This window comes from Benincasa hispida, chromosome 6 (genome assembly GCF_027475165.1).
Source record: "Benincasa hispida cultivar pf3 chromosome 6, pf3_genome.v1.1, whole genome shotgun sequence".
Lineage (NCBI taxonomy): Eukaryota > Viridiplantae > Streptophyta > Magnoliopsida > Cucurbitales > Cucurbitaceae > Benincasa > Benincasa hispida.
The window spans coordinates 49,792,349-49,813,260 of record NC_143483.1 but is presented as its reverse complement, the minus strand read 5'-3'; the positions used below and the strand labels follow the sequence as shown (position 1 = coordinate 49,813,260).

The 20,912-nt window shown below is 35.6% G+C and overlaps 1 protein-coding gene across 4 annotated transcripts; it reads right to left on the bottom strand.

The window, feature by feature from the left end:
- Nucleotides 1–10,469: 10,469 nt before the first annotated feature.
- LOC120079760 (Insulinase (Peptidase family M16) protein) lies at nt 10,470–20,272 on the bottom strand. Of its 4 annotated transcripts, XR_005482344.2 has the most exons (22): nt 19,731–20,272; nt 18,356–18,602; nt 18,144–18,269; nt 17,846–17,983; nt 17,621–17,755; nt 17,246–17,503; nt 17,002–17,139; nt 16,852–16,921; nt 16,532–16,745; nt 15,902–16,007; nt 15,279–15,512; nt 14,438–14,602; nt 14,198–14,347; nt 14,021–14,112; nt 13,618–13,699; nt 13,422–13,505; nt 13,226–13,342; nt 13,023–13,133; nt 12,256–12,336; nt 11,789–11,983; nt 10,729–11,143; nt 10,470–10,612 (listed from the first exon to the last, which is right to left on the bottom strand). XR_005482344.2 is itself a non-coding variant. In XM_039034132.2 (21 exons), exons 1-21 carry the CDS (start codon nt 19,937–19,939, stop codon nt 11,075–11,077), a joined length of 3,021 nt encoding a protein of 1,006 aa, XP_038890060.1. In that variant the 5' UTR covers nt 19,940–20,272; the 3' UTR covers nt 10,470–11,074. The 4 variants fall into 4 exon arrangements, 3 of the variants coding, with proteins under 3 accessions (XP_038890060.1, XP_038890061.1, XP_038890062.1); XM_039034132.2 differs by having other exon boundaries at nt 10,470–11,143; XM_039034133.2 differs by having other exon boundaries at nt 10,470–11,143; nt 18,356–18,613; nt 19,731–20,252.
- Between the last annotated feature and the right edge of the window lie 640 nt (nt 20,273–20,912).

Sequence of the window (20,912 nt, the reverse complement as noted above, 5' to 3'; positions counted from 1 at the left end):
GTTGAAAACTTAAGTATCCATGACTTAATCAATAGTTTATATAATATAAGAGGTGTTTATATGATATACCTTGGTTGATTTAGTTATACATTTCTGTATGACTAATATTTATGTTCAATTTTTATGCGAAAATTGTCAATTATTGTTTATGTTTTGGGGTATAACTTATATAACTTATACAGACAGTGTGCGACTCGGCTGGACAGCAAACGATGAGTGGCTCTGCTTAACGACAGTGGACATGCAAAATATGATCAAATGACAGTAGATGGGCAAATATTCTAACAGAACTGGTAAATACATTGAAATATATCTTAAAACATTGTATTAGATGTTTGTAAATAGGCAGTGCGACTTGGATGGCGGTGGACATGCAAAGTATGATCGAACAACAGTAAATGGGCAAATATTCTAATAGAACTGATAAATACATTGAAATATACATTAAAACATTGTATTAGAGGTTTGTAAATGTTTAATTATACCTTAAAACACTGTATTAGAGTTTGCAAATATTCTGACCAATATAAAACATAAATGTACTCAAATAGAAAATAATTGGTAGTAAATAAACAATATTTGAGTACATTTATGTTTTATAAATTAGTCGAAACATTTACAGACATCTAATATAATATTTTAAGGTATATTTAAAAATAATCATGATTACGCCGAAAAAAATCAAGAAGTTGCATGAAAATAGTTGTGTTTGAGTACATATCAAATGTATTTACCAGTATATTTCATATAAGGGTTAAAACATTTGCAAAATTCTAATACAATGTTCAAAAGTATATTCTAAATGACATGAATCTACAAGTAAAACCAATTGTTTGATACGGGAAATGCGTTAAATAAAAAAAATCATATTAAATAAATTTTCTCTCTCCAATTGAAAATGGAATATATACTCTCTCTCCGATATTAAAGGTGCTTCGTAAATATGGAAAGATTTTTCCAATACAAATTTTCTCTCTGGTCGTCCACCACAAAGGGGTATTTTTTGTCTAAAAATTTCATTAAATCTTATATATAAAATATTTAAAATATTTAAAAAATTTGACATTTATGAAAATAAGTTTTGGAAAGGGGATTGAATCATTAATAATCCCTAATCGGAATGAGTAGTACTTTTAGGGATAATAATTAAGGTCACATTTACCAATCCGTAATAAAAATTGGTGTAATTTGAATGAGACGTCATTGGTGGATGAATCGTAATAGGCCTGAATTGCAAACATAATTTGATTGTTTTTTATTGCATTTATCTAGAATTATGAATTTTTCACATTTTATTGTTACCATTACTGCTTGACTCTAACGGTAACAGTAAATGTAAAGATAACAACAAGTGTGGCAGATGCATAATTTTCATATTATTACAGGAACAATATTTATAATAGTAACGATAGCGATAATGGAGAAGATAGTAGGTCCCACGTAATTTTCAACCACAATCATATTGAATACTCTTCCATTCGTAAATTAAATTGCATGATTTAATTACAGATTTTAAGGTGGACCCCACAACTCATTACAATTATAGAATGCATATAAACAAAAACAAAAGTAATCAATTGGGACCTACATTTTACATTATCAGCAATGGATTATCTTTCACCTGGAGCAAACGTAACCTAAGTGTATAACAACATTTTTAAAGTATTGTACATAAAGAAAAATTTGTTAGTGATATACTTTGTTGATGATAGACTCCTAACAATGACATGGTCTATTGTTGATAGACTCTTACAAATGATTTTTCATTAATAAATTTCAAGCTCGATCTAAGTTTTACTATGTTTTCAAAATCTTTTTCACTATGTTATACTTATTAATACTTTAGACCTAATTATTATATTTGTATCTTGCCCCTTAATTTTCAATTTTTATAGTCGAGAAATGTTGGAATTTTTCCACAGCACATGTTGAACTCAAATAGAAAATGTATGCATTCTGACAATGAACCAGGTTTGGTCTACTGTGTGAAAATGTTAAAACGAAGATTCAAATAACAAAATAATTTTGGAGGTAAAAAAATCTAAATTTATATATAATCTAAAAGTGGCTTAAAGCCAATGATTTTTTTTTCTTTTCATGCATATATTCAATTTTTAAAATTTTGTTAATATCACACGTCTGTGTACTTTGCTTCCTAGTTCAATTTTCAAGGCATCTCCTCTTTCTTTTTTAATAAAAAAATTTCATTCACAACACTAACCATCTACAATTTTTCCTTTCTTCCTTACACTTCTTTTTTTGTTTTTTCAATGAATCACCTTTTCTTTATGTCAGATTTACTTTAAAATTTTAGGCCATGTTTACATCGGAAGAGTGGGAGTCAAATGGCATAACCAGAAACTCATAATGCCCATATCTAGTCCGAAAGGTTGTCTTAGTGATATCTGATTCTCTAACCTCTAACTAGTGGTAACTTAATCTCATATCGAGTTTAGAAAATATCGATGCTCCCTTTAACTGGTCAAACAGGTTGTGAATACGAGGTAACAAATACTTATTTTGTATAGTTACCTTGTTCAACTGCCCGTATCCAATACATAGCCTGAGTGTGCTGTCTTTCTTCTTCACAAATAGAATTGGCCTCAGGACGACATAGTGGGCTTGATGTAGCCCCTATCTACCAATTCCAGTAATTAAGTTTTCAATTCTTCCAGCTCAGCTGGTGCCATCCTATAAGGTGCTTGAGAAATGGGTGTTGTCCCTAGAATCAAATCTATAGTAAACTTCACCTCTCTATCTAGTGGTAATCCTGGTAACTCCTCAAGGAATACGTCAATGAACGCACCATAGGAACATCTTCTGGCCCTAATTTCTTCGGTGGTGAAACTGTTACATAGGCAAAGTACACTGCACAACCCTTACTCATTAGCTTCCTGGCCTTAACTATTGAAATCAAACATGTAAGGAACACCTTCCTTTCTCCTACAAACACTATCTCTACTTGACCTGGTAATCTAAATATCACTTCCTTCTTATAACAGTCAATGGTTGCATGGTATTTAAATAATAAATCCATCCCCAAAATAACATCAAACTCTCTAGCAGTTCTAAAGGAATCAAATCAATCATCATGTTTTGTCCCTCTATTTCAATTACACAGTTCCTATAATAGTTATTAACAATCGGCACATCACCAACAGGGGTAGAGATAACTAACTCATCGGCCATAATTTCTAGCACTCTATCAGTACTCAATGCAAACATCCTAGAAATAAATGAATGAGTCACCCTTAGATCAAATAATACATGAACAGGTCTATCATGAATGAAAACCATACTAGTAACAACATCTAAGGCATCACCAACCTTCTGTTGGGTCATGGCATAAACTTTGCCCTGCTGACATGGTCGTCCACCGTTACACCCTTCTACTTAGCACTACTGGTGCCTTCATCACCTGCTATGTCTACCTTAGGTTGCATCATTGTCTGTGATGCTACTTTCTGCTCAATCTGCATCCCTGGAACTAACTGGGGACATTCCCTCTTATAATGTCCAGGTTGTCCACACTGATAGCAGACATTCTGCCCTTCATAGCACTATCCTAAATGAAATTTGTTAGATCTTCTACACTAGGACTTCCTACCTTTACTGACCATTGATTCTTCCATACATCCGAATTTATATTCCTCAGCTGTCTGGCTGGATCTCCGCCTACCTCTTCTCTGTTGACTATCTGTTGTACTACCCTGAGAGGTCGTTGACCCACTGAAACAGGGCTTAAAGTCTCTCCTGCCAGATTCCCCTAAAGTAAACTTTCTCTTTTCTCCTTTAAAGGCTTCTCTGTCTTGCCCGTCCCCCGTCAGGCTCTCCTCTACTCGTATCGCAGTTTCTACTAATTGAGAGAAATTCGTCCAATCAGCTATAGTAGTAACAGTTCGTATCTCTCTTCTCAGCTCACTCTCAAAACATCTACATCTGTCTTTTTCTTCAACTATAATCATAGAAGTATACCTGGATAACTCTATATATTGCTACTAATATTCAACAACTGTCATATTACCTTGAACGAGCTTCAAGAATTCGTTCCTTTTCGCCTCACGATAAGAAATAGGATAATATTTATCTTAAAAAATCCTCTTGAACTCATCCTATGTCATCTCCTTTGATCTATTTTCTTATGGAGTCTATCACTCTCCACCACTGCTCTGCCCTTTTTTATATCAGAAACACCGCTAACTTGACCTTTTGGTTCTTAGAACATCCTGTTAATTGGAAACATTTCTTTATCTGAATCAACCATGCCTCAGCATCTGCAGGGTCAGTAGTACCCTTAAATGCAATAACGCCTAATGCCTTCATCCTCTCAATGCCATACTTCTTCTTGGGATCTGTCTGTACATATCCTACGCTAGCTGTCAGTCTCTGAGCAATCCTATCGAAGACTCTATCCTCCATCTGAGGATTTGCTCTCACCTGAGGGTTACTAGACTCAAATGTGGCTTCCTGTACTACTGGTTCTCTGATCATATCTGGATCCTTTTGAGTTACGGGATCTATGGCAGGGTCATAATCCCCTTCAGCCATCTACTAAGTCAGTCTGACACCTTCTCGAGGCTTGGTTCCTGTAACATATACATTATTATGTTCATAACATCATTCACATGTTCCCAGTCTAATGTATGACTGTCTTTTCCAAAATATTTTGCTCTGATACCAATTTGTCACACCTATCCCAAGATTACCCTCTTGCCAACCCTCTTATAACAACTATTGCCCAACATACTCCTGTGAACCTGTGTCCATAGTACCTGTTAAACCTGATTAGCAATTTATGACTTAACATATTGAAGGAAACCGAACTCGAGATTTCCATGAGCAGCGGAAAATAGATCATTCCAAATTACAATCATGAATGAACATTACAATTACAGTCGTACACAAAACATATAGTTATGCAATCAATTCTGAAATTACAGCATGAACAATCAAATGAATAAGGATAAACACTACGAACGTTTGTCGACTCGTCTCCACGCTCCTTGCTCACAAACCTCGAACGCTCGAACAACAAAACCGCAGCACTGCATGAACATTTCACGCTCGTCCTCAGCGATCTCCTTGGTACGAACTCCCACGCAACACGAACAACCTCCACAGAACCTCGACGACATCAAGTTGAGTATGACATCACTAAGAAGGCTACCTTGGTATTCTTGGTGTGAGAATCCAGAGGGTGGGCTCTGTTTGGACTTGGTATGAGAAAGATGAATGAGGAATGAACAATCGTGTACACGATTGGGCAAGTGGGAGATGGCTGAAACCTATCGCATAGGTCAATGCCCAATCATTTAGCTAAAGCTAAGTGATTGTCTAGAAAAAGCTAAGCGATTGTTTAGCTCATCGTTTAGCTCAGTTGCCTGTCGCCTACGAAATACTACACGATCGTTTACTTCGCTCAAGTTGTCGCTTACTAAGTCTGTATTTACTTGACAAGCTTCCGTGAGATGTTTTTCCGAGAGAGAATTCATCAAATCTCAAACTTCAACATTACTAAAAATAGGAAAACAATTTTCCTTTTATCTCACGGTTACCATGAACCACCAATAACTTCCCACTTAATTGGTTATTAAAGAAAAAGATTTAATTATCCAATAATTAATATTGTTATAAATATAATTGATAACCAACTTATCATACTATATTTATAACCTATAGTTTTAATATTTCATCTCATGAAATATATAAACCATAGTTCTTTTTCTATTTCATGGTACTTAATATAAATCTAATTTACATCAACCCTCCACTAGATGTATCTCATACATCATACTGATTATATCATATATAATCAAAATACCTCTTGTCAATTTGAACATTTCAAATCAACACCAAGAACTGATCATCAACTAAATCCATTGAGCTACCAAGGGGACCTTATGGACTTGTAGCTCAAAACTCCAACGGTACATGAATAACTGACTAAATTCTACAGTCATGGGATCCACCATCCATTAACTGTCAGACACTTCACCAAAGACCGACAACTGAACTCTCCTTACCACAGATATATTATGTGTCCATCTTAACCAATCAACAGTGTGACAACCCTTCACAGATCGCTCATAAGTATAGTTGGGCCAATAGCCGTTATGCCCCTGTAGTTACATCTAACTTCTTAAGTACCACTAATCCCTTAATGAACATAAGTCATAGTCCTACTATGACTGAGTCTTCTTTTCCAAATAGAAGTTGTGGTCACTATGTTCAAGTCTCGGAATCAGCCCTTAAGGGAGCAATCTCTTTACTTATCCCTGCTTCGGGAAATGAATGAATTCCATCTTGTGGATTGAGTTCCCAACTCCCAGATCAGACAAGTCCCCAAAAAGGTAGGCATGTTGAGTTGGCAATATGGCCACTCTCATCCATACTAATAAAATGACCACCCTCAAAGGCAGGAGTTTTCAAAACACTCAGGATTGAGGTCGTATCACCTATAGTCGTTTAGGTGAGATGTAAGTCTCTAGTATCAACAGCGTTATATACAGAGTCTAGTCATCTCGTGGTCCAGGTATTATACAAACTCTTTGTATAGGACACCCCCGCTCGCACGTCTCCATGTTAATGGTTAGGATCTACCATCTGTAGTAGTTTACAACACTTGCAAACCTCTACAAAGCGGGCCGTGTTCATAGTATCACCAGGATCAGATATCCCACCTTAATCCTTATATTACAGACCTATTTAGGTTATCACATAAGACATGATCCACTTGTATATCACATATACATGCTTAAGTTCACATAAGATGACTAAGGAGCTTTATTTATTGGATATGAGTAAATGCCAGAATTAAATAACAATTATTTTATTCATCAAACAATGTGTATCTTTACAAAAGGAGCTTTATTTATTGGATATGAGTAAATGCCAGAATTAAATAACAATTATTTTATTCATCAAACAATGTGTATCTTTACAAAATAACGAGACTCCGAGAGAATTAGGACACCAATCCCAACACATATAACCTTAGCAACAGTTCAATATCAACTCTAACACACAAAACAGTTTCAGAAAACCAAACCTATTTACAACAACAAATCGACACAAGTTTAACCTGTCAGGTACACACAAACTAATGTTTAAACAGGACTTAGTGGACCACCTAAATTCAACTCTCGGTAATATCTTGAGTAGTGACTGACTGGCAAAATTGCTAGGTTGTGGAACGTTGACCGCAAACTGGGGAAGAAAACATTAAAAAGAGTGAGCTTAAAATGCCTAGTGAGTGACATTTTTTAAAAGAACATACATTCATTAACTCTTGATGTAAATAAGTTTATAATAAAACATTTACATTCACATTCAGGGTTCATAAATGAAAATTTGAAATGATAATCATAGCATGAAAAACCCTAGACTGAACTCATTAATATTCCTTGTAAAATTCCTCTACTCCCTTGTTTGAGCATGCGGGAGAGCCCTTTTGCTCGATCTATAGCAACCTTAGTTGAGAGAAAGCCCTTTTACTCGATCTCATTAACGTCAATAACATAGATCTTACGTGCATGTAGAACTGAATAGGATCCCGCTTACCTTACCATACCTTCGATAGCTAGGGTCGCATATAACTGGGTATCTTACCATACCTTCGATACCATATGCTTAAGAGTAAAATTTACATAGCAAATATACATGTTAACATCATAAAACATCATACTCATCATCATGCTTAAGGGATTCAGTAAATAACTCATTTAAATACTAAGTCATGGTGTCAAACTCAAGTGGAACACATAGAAGTTACATGTAAAACATTCTTTAAAACATTAACATGCGTTCATGCTTGACTCCCTTTACCTAAAGCATGCGTTAAAATATTTAGAGTAAAACAACTATGCGTTGGAAATATCAAAATAATTCTACCCATACGTTGGAAAGTCATCAGTAAAATACTTAGCAAATATTTTGGAAACTAGTCACTTGCAGTCTTTGGGTTACTTCCTTAAAGGATTGTAGGTCTCCCTATATGCATATGCCCTATGAGAATAATAAGAGTCTTTGGTTAACGCCTTAACTTCCTCTCAAGCTTATCTTATTATTCAAATAATGCATGTTGAGCTTCAAACCTAGTTCGATGCATCGTTCCCTTCCTTTACCATGTGATGTATCCTTAGTATATTGTATTTAACGCATAACCACACTTAACCAAATTTTTACCTTGCGACCAACTAATGTGTGTGGCAGCTCACACAAGATACCCCTATGCGTTAAAATTTGTTGGCTTTGTCTATGTGACAATGGCTTGTCCACATTTAACATTTGTTAGTCAGCTGCTTGTTTATGCGTTGATTGTAGCTGCTTGCTTGTTCATTCAATCAAAATTTTAGATTTTGACTTTCAACTTGAATAACTTAAATTCCATGTACAATCTCATGAAACTTCCTACTAAGAACTTATTTCTAAACATCTCAACTACCTTACCTTAGAATTATAGCTTCTGATTCTTTTCTGCTAAGCTTGGAATTCACCAATTCTTACAACTCATCCACGTGGTCTTAGATTCTCAAAGACTTGAAGAAATTCTTCAACCTTCATCTCAATTCTATGGAAATCTTCTTCTAGCAGCCTTGAATTAGCTTCCTCACAGCTCAAGCTTCAAATCAATGACAACTCTCCTCCCTTAGCACTAGGGTCAGCAAAAATCCCCGCGGGATCGGGGTGGGGAATCCTCGATTTTACCGGAAGATGGTGATCAAACTGAGGATCCTAACCAGGTCCCCGGTCGGGGACAAGGAGGGTATCCCCACCCCGTCCCCGATGAGGAATCCCCATCCTCGTCCCCGCCTTCAATTGGTAGGGACGGGGGCGGGGATGGGGGGAAATACCCCCCGCGAGGACGAGGATGGGGAGTCCTCCCCCCTCCCCCGGCTCGGCCTCATTGCCAACCCTACTTAGCACGCTCAAAATGCCCAAACCGAGCTCTTCAACTTCAAATTCCCTTTTATACTAAGGCTGCATGCTCATAGAGTTCCTTAAATTGGCAGCTGGCATACTTAACGCATTTTTAAGGCCTCTAAGCATGCCACATAGCTCACTAATTAAGTGTTTAAGCTGAAGGCTTAAGCCTCTTACCAACGTCTAAGCTTAGATTCCTGCTAGCCTTCTGCCTCGGCCAACACATTTCATGGCTAACGCTGGATCTTCATTTGCTCACGCATTACTGTTTAACACATATGTAGGTTTTTACCCTTAGACACTCGTGCTTAGGCCTACTGCTCATAGACGCGTCCCTTACCTCTAACACGCCTCAACATTGCTCGTCTACTGTGCATTCACTTAGGCAAACCCAAGTGCTCGCATATATCCATCCTAAGGTCTTCACTAACCTCTAAAGACCCTTGATGCATGTGCACCTTCAATTACGCTTAGTCAAATTTTCACCTTTAGGTATTTAGGTCCACAAACGCCCATGCATTCCCCACTTATCTTAGCTTTTCCAAAATTTGTCTAAGTGTTGGCTACTCTTTGCTACCCGAGAGCATCCTATTTCAAGACTTAGAAATTTTTCCTCAACTCCACCTCATATGCATACCCATTATAACTTCCATAATTTTCAACTACTACAAACATTACAAGCACATACTTACAAGAACTTATACCTATAATTAAGATAATTAACACATAATTAAGAAGACTTAAGTGCAACTAGCTAATAAAATAAGTTTAGGGGTTTACAGATAGTCTAATTAGAATCAACCAAAATTACATAATTTTTCATTCTCCGTGTAAACTGACCTTTAGTGTTGTGTGTGCGTATGAGACTTAAGGGTCTACCTCCAGCTAAATAATTTTGGTTACAAAATAATAAAATAAATCAAGTATTTTTTTAATTTACTAAATTAAAACGGTTTCAATTTTTTTTTTTTTTTTTTTTTTGAAAAAAAATGAATTGAGAGATATCTCACCAACTAAATTGCCATAGTTTAAGGTCTTAAACAAAAAAAAAAAAATAGGGTCAATTGCAAATATAACAATCAAGCCCAACATATTAGCAGATATAATACAATGCAAAGAAAAATACAGATATAACAAACTTTAGATAGTCTATCAAAGATACACTATAATACTATTAGAAGTCTATAGTGATAGATCATATCATTGATAAGAATGATATTTTAATTACATACGTAGCCTGATGATTATGCTAAAGTGATTGCTTCAACTTTCATTTTAATTAATTAATTAAAAAAAAAAGCAAACAATTAAGAAGTCCAATCAGCTATTTGTTAGTATTTAACAATTAACCCACAAGTACACCATCTACGTGGATCAAAAACAAAGATACATAGAGCAAGAGCACCTACTAAATGTTTAGTTAAACTTGCCACGAATCAACTCCATTTTTAAAAATAAAAATACCCATTTCAACTTTTGTTTTCATTTATCAAGGAAAAAGAAAAAGAAAAGAAAAATAAAGCAAAATCCACAATGAGACAAATAAATTATTGTCAATCTAAACATAGTTAAGATATATATTCTTGATCAAAAGTTCCAATCTCGGTAAAACCTACTCTTAAACCGCCTTTGCTTGTCTCAGATCAAGAGGTAAAGTAGAAATACAGAGATGAGAGAACTTTCAAAGCCCCTGTTCAGGTTCAATACATCAAGCTACAATTAGGAGGGCCCAACAGATAATACCATGAAGAGCAAGAAAATAAATTATGTCCAAATCTATAAAACAAATTAAAGACAGAACAGAACCTCCACTTGCAGAAATGAATGGGTTAAACAGGAAGCAAATGAAGACCTCACTTGAAAGAATGGCCAAATCTTGCAGGTAATTATGAGCCTGACCATTGCTTCTCTATCTGCGATAATTTCTTCCACAGAGATATTGGATATATCAGCTCTTTATCTTCTAAGTCAGTGGTGATGCCATAAATTACATTTCTAGCCGGAGATAGTCTCCAAATAAAAAGGAAATCTGGAACCTCCATTTGTACACTTCTAGCTCCGTTAATGCCCTCATTCTCAACAAGTCATCATAATATGTACGGAAGAATTCAACTTGATACAACCCGAAGCGCATAGAATCGACCTAGGGTTTTCAGTTACTTCTCCAATATCTCCACAAGCTAAACGTCAAAATTGCTACACTGGCAAGGCCGACTAAAATCTGCTCAGCCAAAGAAAAGAGCGTGCATATGTGATCCTTTGGAAGTAATAGAATAAAATTTGTGAAAGGTATCTGCTAGGGTTGGAATTTCACAAATATTTAGAAGAAAAAAAATAGTCCTTGGAAGGAAGGACAGAAAGCTTTAATAGTTGCCTAAAAGATCAACAAATCATAAAGTTATTTAGAAACCAAACTTTTATTGAGATATATGAAAGGATATACAAGGGCCATACCGTTGTATAGGTATCAAATCAAGAAATCAAAAAGTTCAATGTTCTACTTGATAACTAATTGATTTTATATTTTTGGTTTTTGAAGATGAAACTTATAAATACTATTTCCACCAATAAGTTTCTTTGTTTGGTTATCTACCTTTTAGGCATGTTATCATAAGTAGGCCAAGAAAACTAGTTTTCATTTTTGGAATTTGGTTATGCTATGAATTCAAGTGCTTTCTTAGGAAAAATGAAAACTATTGTAAAGGAATGGTGAGAAAACAGCACATTTTTTCAAAAATCAAAATCTAAAAACAAAATGGTTACAAAGCCTAAACTTTCCAAAACTGCGTTGTCGGGGGCAATAAGAATTGTATGCCACTATGACATATGGACTACAGCGAGTGACAAGCACTGAATTGAAACTAACCTTTGCGTCTCTGCCAGAACTTGATAGACCAAGTCGGAAGAATGATTTCAGTTTCCTGAACCGATATGATCTTGGTAATAGAATTACTGCAGTGTACTGTTTTGTGCAAGGAAATGGAAGTATCCTTTGTAGTGCCAACTGCGCTGTCAATGGTGTCAAGGAATTCCTGACATTCAAACGTCCCTCATCCTGGATCTGCTCCAAAATGAGAACAATTTACAAAAATTTATGAGAAAAGGTATACCAATTTATCTCTCTTTGGAGAAAGTCGAAGGTCAAGATTACCTATAGAGTTAACACTCCAAAGCATTGCCAGTGAAAGTGAAACTAAACAAGTTATCTTAATTCTTAAGGTAGATGAAAATATTTACATTTGATGACCACATTTTATAAATATTTTAAACAACTTGATGTTTTGACCCAAAAAACAAAAAGGTGCAGAGAAAAACTAATTAAATGACACTAACCTCAAAAGAAGATCCTACATCACCAGAGTATATCCTCGACTGGTAGCTGCGTAAAATCCTGTCCAGCCAGTAATAATTCTCCTGGAAATGAAAACCAAAATCAGTAAACTGGTTGTACAGGAACGATAAAATTCCTCCCCGCTAAGCATACTGCCAAAATATACACTAGGAACAACTGAAAACCAGCTTATTTTCTTTATGGAAGTCGACATCATGATGGATCACAAACCTTCTAACTACAGACGTGCAAAGTAAGGGTAAATATAAACAACACCTTGAAGCACGAGCAAGTAGAACTCTTTTCATTTGAAGACGAAATTCTCTTCCAACCTGAGGATTTCTTTCCCCTTATCCATATCAAATACAGGAGAGTGGAAGGAGGAGAAATAAAGAAATGGGGAAAGAGGGAGGGATTTAGAGATTGCAATTCATTGAATAAGTTGAGCCAAGCGATCATCCACGATTACCTATACTATTCAGATTTGGGAATCTATCATCGAGAGAAGTTATGTGGTAACGTCTCATATTGTGTAAGTGGCTGGACATAAATGCCACGTGTGCAGCCACCCATGTTTCCCTCTCCATAAATCATTAACAAAAAAAAGGGACTAAAAAGACTGAAAGAGAAGTTACTAAAGATGTGATGGTGGAACTTCGTGTGTGTGTGGAAATCAAGTGTTTGGGAGACTTTGTTAAACATATCTTAAAGTGAAGCTATTTGCAGGATACTCTTCATGTAATAAAAATAAGTTCTCATTAACGATAACCTGCAGTCCATTTTCATGAGCCCTTTGCTCAATCTCTAGGATAGATGAAACATCTTGATCTGTAGGCCCTTCTTCTTGAAGACGTAATATTTCATTCAACGCAAGATCAACCTTTGAAAAATTTCAGGATCACAAAAAATGTGTCAGCTAAATTTTCTAATGGAAATAAAGTAAAAGAAGGTTGATTGTGATAATGTATATACCAGCTTCGATGAGATTTCTGGATCACAAGAAAAGTTTATGCTAATATCACCACGAACAGGACCAATTCTTGAAGGTTTGTTACCTCCAAGAAATACTGAAACCCCAGCAGAATAGATCTGGAACAGAAAAGTAACTAGAGAATTAAGCAAACGAATAAAAGAACAAATACTCAGAAAACCTACAAAATAAACACACCTGCCCATGCTTGAAACGCAGAACTTGCATCATTCTAGTCTCAAGCAATTTGCTCAAAAACCCTACGTAATGAATTTCCTCAACCTGCATTTTTTTTTTAATAAAACACATTCTGAATCATGAGAAAAAAAAAGTAATAAACAGGGCACTTAATTTACAGTCTACCCTTCCAAATGACAATTAAAGAGAGAAATACCATGGTTCCATTTGTGAGCTCCACGGGAAAGCATAGCTGAACTGAACATTGGGCTTCAACCATCGGGCTATATACCACTTCTCTACAATGCATGAACACTAAACGTGCTTAAAGAAAGGGAAATCCCAAACGAATGTAATAAATGTATGAACCAGAAAAAATTATGCAAATTCGACCACATCTATGTAACACCTTACCCAACAACATAAGGGGGGGAAAACAGAGAATGAAAGAAAGAAAGAAAGAAAGAAAGAACACCACTGGATGAAAAACAAAGAGAGACATTATTCTTTTAGTTTTTCTTTCACTGTGCTCCCTCCCTTGATTAATTATAGCACACATTTGGTAAACAAGTTTTTTTTCTATAATCATTGAGTTGAATGCAAGGTCTAGTGCACTATACCGAACTATGCTTGTAGGAAACGTGAATGGCAATCCTTTCAGGTCATCGCGATTAAATTTCATAATAGGTTCAGGAGGTTTTGGTATTCCACCCTGCTCAAGGAAATCAAAATCTTACTTATCACTGACGACAAAGGTTGTTAGTGCATAAGCAGACAGAATATAAAGCTACACGTACCAAATACTGCTGTATCAAAGGAAGTGCTATTGAAGGATTGATATTCCCAACAATGACAACAGTAAAATTGGAAGGATCTCTGAAACAGTTGTTGAAATATTCACAGGCCCTTTGTGGATCAACCTTTCGAAGGTCACTTAACCTAATTGGCTGGAGAATAAGAAATAAAAAGTTTTAAAAGACATAATACCATAGAATAGTAATAATAATAAAATTTTACAAGCATGATAACGAGCATACTCTAAAAAAGTAGGAGTTTCCATAATTAAGCTCCTTCACACGGTTCACAAATGCAGTATAAGGATCCCTCTCCTGAGCACGAACAGCTTCTTCCGCCATTTGCATTACAATTTTGACATCCTCCTCTCCTGGTGTCACATTTGTTGTGAATAATTGATAAACAAGCTGCAGAGAAACAGAATGTGGTCAATACATGTAAAACAAAATGTAAAGAAATGGTCTAATGGGAAAAATTTTTAGAAACAATATTAAATTAGAACCATGCAATATGCTGCTTGAAAATTGACTGAATCCTTCATAAAAAATTATTTGTTTACGTTAAGGCAGTCTTACTTTTTATTTATTTATATCACAATCACTAGACACTAATATAGGGTATTGGTAATGAGACTACCTCATAAACTGCAATTAGCTGTAAGGCCAAATGCATGACAAACAATAAACATTTATAAATTATAAAAAATATATATTATATATAATGGATGGAATTAAGAAATAGTTGACTCCGAATTGGAATCAAGAAAAAGACTTGGAGACATGTCCATGCACAAGCAGGAGGAACAACATTAGCTTAGGCCAATTACTGCAAAACCTAATGATTAAGTAAAAACAGAATAGCCTCAGAAATGCTTTTCTTGGAAAGTCAGTTTAAAAGAAAGCATAGTAAGTTGTATAGGCCATCAACTCATTAATAGAGGAGATCCATGGGGATAATGCGTAATCATATCATGTCGCTATGGAATAAAACTTTTAATTGTGTTCTTTCGTTCGAAGGCTATATAATAAGTCATGGAGTTTGAAAAACTGGGGTTACTTAATTTGATGCAAACAGGAGACAAACCTGCAGGGCAGTTTCCAGATCTGACGGTGAACAATCACCAGAAAAGGTTCTCATGTACGCTCCAAGCTTTGTACCAACTTCAGCTCTCTTACCAGCCAGTATATCCATTAATACAGAAGGTCGATAACCAAACACTCCAATTTCTCCCGCAATGGTTGAACCCATTGAGCAAGAACTATACTCTCTCTCTGGGAGTTCAGATAAGGCCCCATAAGAGAACCCTGTAAATACTACCTGTTAAGATAAAATTGTATGTTATAGACGTATAGGAGAAACTTAGACTGAGGAGGAGCAATAGAAGAAGATCTATTCAGATTTAATGGACCATTACATATGAGACGTAATTTTAACAGATTTATGAAAAAATTAAAGTAAAAACAGACACCTGCTTTTCGGGCTTCACAATCTCTTCAAGTATGATATGACCTTCTAAGATGATATATGTTATGGAATAAATAGGGCAAGCAAATAACTCCTTATTTTTTTACCCCTCAGGTGTTAGGAAGAAAATTCATCATGTCAGAGTTGGATGTAATGTCATCAGCAAATATTAAATTAAGATTGATTGGTTGACAGCTAATACAACTAGCAGCAGAAATTAAAATATCAGATAGACAAGGCACCTGATCATCAAGAAAGTCTGTACACTTGTAGCACACTCGCATGCCATTTGATAGAAATATTTCAGTAGCTCCGATATTTGGATATTCTTGCTGCTGCAAAATATTCCTGAAACAATATTACAACAGAGTAGTTACTACACCATTATAAAAATAATGTCTCCTAGAACATCTGAATTCAAAACTTCTCAAAGTGAGGAGTTTGGCATAAGAAGTTAAACAAAACCAAGAAATGCAATACTCTTTATATGTTTTTGAATTGAGTGTGATACACCTCATGTGTTCTTTTCATTTCACTCAATTTGCAGCGGTTTCTGCCTAAAAACAATTTTATAACTACTATTGGATAACAAACAAATCTGATGTTATTGAATAGGTTGAAATCACAATTAATGGACTCTGAAAGATTAGCCATTATATTAGCTGTCATGGAAAAAAAGGAAACTTTAAACAATCGTTATTCAAACATAGTTCTATTGAGTTTCATAAAACATATGGATATACACACGAAAATAGTTCTCAAACAAGTTCCATATCAGATGACAGAACAGTAAGGACGTGAGAACCAAGGGTCTTCAGATTTTAGTCTTTCAACCTACACAACGCAGGGGAGTTATAAAAATTATAGATTACCCTGGATTTGGCATGGTACTGACAATTTCCTCAGGGATGTGTTCTTCATCCCAAGGAGGAATGCTTCTCTCTTTCTCAAGACAACTGATATTCATGACAACATTTTTTAAATCATCAATGGTTGCAGAAGCACGAGGCTCTATTATCTTGATGACACAGCTGCACAATGATGTTAACTTCGCTGAATACTTAGATAATTCTGATGCTGATATATCTGTGAGCAAAAGTAATATGCCAGAGAAAATTGAAGTTCGTAGTATATAATACATCACAGGGAACTAAACATCATTAAATTATACAAAGGAGAAAAGAACACTAACGAGGTAGAAGAGTTTTTTGAAGCTGGGCCTCATACTCAATCCCAACTACAGGTTCGTTTCGTAGAAAATGCTGCTCAAAGAAACAAGATAGTTACATCAAAAGGAGCAATGATATATATTAACATACACCAAATCTCATCATTAAGACACCTGCAAATATTCATCTCGCAAATTTGTTGATTGCATCTGATCGCGCTCCAAATAGGCAGATTCAATCTCTGACATCAGTAGAGCTCGAACTATAGATATTTCACGTTCTGAAAAACCATGAAGCCGTACTCTTGCAACCTGAAGCATAATGGGACATGGGTCATTGAAAGTATATATTATTGTATGGAAAAATATAACAATAAAAGAGAGATGTTGAAGTTTAAGTCAGAGCACATAGGCACACCTCAGTCAGCATAGAGTCCAGTGCCTTTACAGTTCCTTTTTCCTTACAGGATGAGCTCATTATAAAAGCTTTCAGTGGGAGAACAACAGGATCTGCTGCAGCTGAGCATGAAAAAAATGGAGGATCCTTGCCACGAGATATTTTGAAAAATCTTTGATTTAGTGCCTGAAGGAACATGGATTCTACAAGCAAATTTCTGTAGTCTCTCACTGTCTTCAGCTCGTCTGCTGGCATTTTGTAGCTAATCATGACAGCTGACTATGAAATGCCCAAGAAAAAAAAAATTAATAGATCATTTCACATGACAAATTTTTTAGCTCAAACTCTGCAATAATGTTCTGCATAAATAAAATCATGGTTTAACGGTGAACTAACCCCAGCTGCTTCAGATTCAACAAAACAGGAAAAGCATGGCTCATCACGTGATGGAATAGGAAATGTTGGTACATGGGGAGGTTCACATGCAGATTGTATATGCCCAAAATGATCTTTTATCAGCTCGACGACGCTCTAAAGATGTCGGGTCACCATTAGATATTTTCAAATGGAAACATTCTCTAGTGATCTTGATAGTGAAACTTATACACTGATAAAACACACCTGAGTATCAGAAAAGTCCCCAATTGCGATCACTGCCATATTATGCAGATCATACCACTTCCTGTAAAATTTCTTCACGGTCTCGGCAGACACAGTTTTAATTACCTTTTCCAAGCCAATTGGTAAGCGCTCAGCATACTGCCATCACGCATGTACTCCATTAGAGACAACATAAAACACATAACATCAAAGACCAGTAAAAGATGAAAATACTATTACTTAGATAATTAGTCCTGAACAAAAAGAAGAAGAAAGAAGAAGAAGAAGAAGAAGAAGAAGAAGAAAGGAAAGACACTACCTTCGAACCTTCCATCATCAGAGCCCAATGTGCATCCTGCATCCTTCCTGTAGCATTGCGGGTCCCTCTGTATTCTTCCATAACAGCCCCTCTTTCTTTTTCCAAATCCTCTTGAGAAACTCGAATCTTTATAGAAAGGTGGTAGTCAGCGAAGAGAAATTTCAAAAGGAGAGAAAAAAAAAAAATGTGAAGAGGATAATCAATCAAGGTACCTCAGAACTAAATTCAGCAAGTATTGATATGGCTTGAGATAATAGTCCTGGCTTATCAACTGGTACAAATAACTCATATACTGTGTCATCAGCAGATGTGGCGGCATTTTGACAAGCTCCAAATTCCGCTCCTATACTTTCAAGAAACTTGACAATATCATGATTTGTATATTTCTTTGTGGCACTGAAAGCAAGGTGCTCAACTATATGAGCAACTCCACGCTCATCCTCCTCTTCCAGAACTGATCTGTCAGAAGCCTGATAATTCAGCTTGTTTCACTAGTATGTCTTGACTAATTTATATATTTTAGTTTAAATGAGAAGAAGAATAATCCTATAAGAAAGTGAGATGATAAATGATAAGGGAATAGTTAAAATCTAAATAAAGAAGTTTTAAGAGATTGTAAGGATATGAGAACAAAGTAGTGTTCAAACTTAACCGAACAAAGATCATTGTGTTTAGTATTTGAAACATAGGAGTATAATTTTATGTCATTAATACATTTCTAGTTAAAAATTTAGACCTTTAAGTCTGTTATTCATCTGGGTTCTTAGCCAGTAATCAAGCTTCCATTATGTCCCACTTTTTGGTCATTGCAGAGTAAACAATTATCACTTTGTCCTTTGAAGAAGTAAGAAATCGGTTTGGCACATATACCTTGAGCGCCAGTATAATAAATGGCTTTGGCAGGCACTTTTAGACGTGTTCACCTATAGTTTCATTTGGCCTAATAGTTTAAAGAGCTCCATCCTTCCAGCTTCTGTGTGACCAGAGACTGCAGCATCTACGCCTTTCTTGAAAGGGATCCGCAAAACTTTACACTCTCTTAAGGTAACTGGGACGGCCTTTTTTTTCGGCTCCGCCTAATTCTTACTCTAACATCGTAGTAATTATTTAAGTTCCGCGAAGATTATAGCCAATTGCTATACCTAAGATTTTTGGTGGCATGGGCCATTCGAACATATAATTATCAACGAAATTTTCTCAAAATAAATAAATAAATAAATAGCAAACTATGCATTAAGTTGACTAGAAAGCATCGATTAAGTGAAGAAACTATTAATCTTTCACATATATGTGGATGGTTTTGTCCAGAATTCGCAAGAAAAACACTTTGGATTATTGATTAATCGCTTGAAATGGCTTAGAACAAATAGTTCGATCAAAACTACTAAATGCAAACCATATTGCCTACATGTATGTTCATTTCTCAAGAAAAGAAACTCGGCAAGGGAGGGATCACACGCAAGGTTTCGTTCTCATAAATAGATCAACATTTCATTTCTTACTTCAATAGTAGTGGCTCAAATTCCGTAATCCCTAGATGAAATTCAAATAGCCAAATAACTTAGGGAGGATCCAATGAGCAATTACCCGGCCTTGACAGCAAGCGCAAGAGCCGCTCTCATTCTGGGCTTGGAATTGCATCGGACATAATAAGACAAGCCATTATCGAGCTGGCCATAGTGAACACCGTAGGGCTGCTCGGACAGGGTGGCGTTCAAATCGATGCTCACCAATTTGAGCGACCTAAATCGATGCTTCTGCGGTATTTGTGAAGTCTCGGCGGGAAGCAAATCCATGTGAGTCCCAAATTCCGGGAAGAGCAGAAGAAGAAGAAGAAGATGATGATGAAACTGCGGGATGGGGTCTTGGAGGGCCCAATTGAATTGAATAATGATAGATTAGATTACTGATTTTGGAGAGAAAAGGGGTCAAAGTCAATGAAGAACTCTCACATCAGCAAAACCGCCATGGCAATGCCCAGAAATGGCTATGCCGAGTTTCTTGATTGTTCAATATGATTTCATTTGCGCTGTTGTTGGTTGTTGAATAATGATCCACAATTTACCCACCACTTCTATTTATTTATTTTGGGAAAATAATATATCCACCATTTGGGAGATGAATGGAGTGGGAAAATAAATATTCCTCTTTTATTATAAATCTGACCAAGCAAGGTATATAATTATTAGGATTAAATTTTATTGAAAAATAACACACACGCTTGAACTCTACCTTAGCTTGGATTGGATTGGAGATGTTTTTAAGATCAATTTGAAGATTCGGGTTGGTTGGATTGACAATCCACGACCCAAATAAAATCTCCAACCAACCCTAAAAATTCAGATTGATTGGGTTGTCGGGTTATAACATGTTTTAAAAAAATTAAAAATATATAAATTTATATACAACACATATGACTAATAACTAAAATCTCATCAAATTCAAATGTTAAATATTATATATATGTGATATTTATTGTAAACTTTAAACAATGACGAATATCATAACAATTTCTTTGAAGAAAGAGATAAAAAATTTACAAATTAATCAATACAAAATAATCAAACAATAAACAAAGAGAAGTCAAAATAAACAGGAACCCAAATTTTTTTTAGCCACGATCCCAACCCAATCCAACAAAAATAGAAAATATTTAACCCAACCAACTCAAAAACAAAATTAACCCAACCCAATCCTTACATTTTAGGTTGAGTAATCTGGGGTGTTCGGTTTGTCGGGTTATTTGAACATCTCTACCTTCCATTTCAA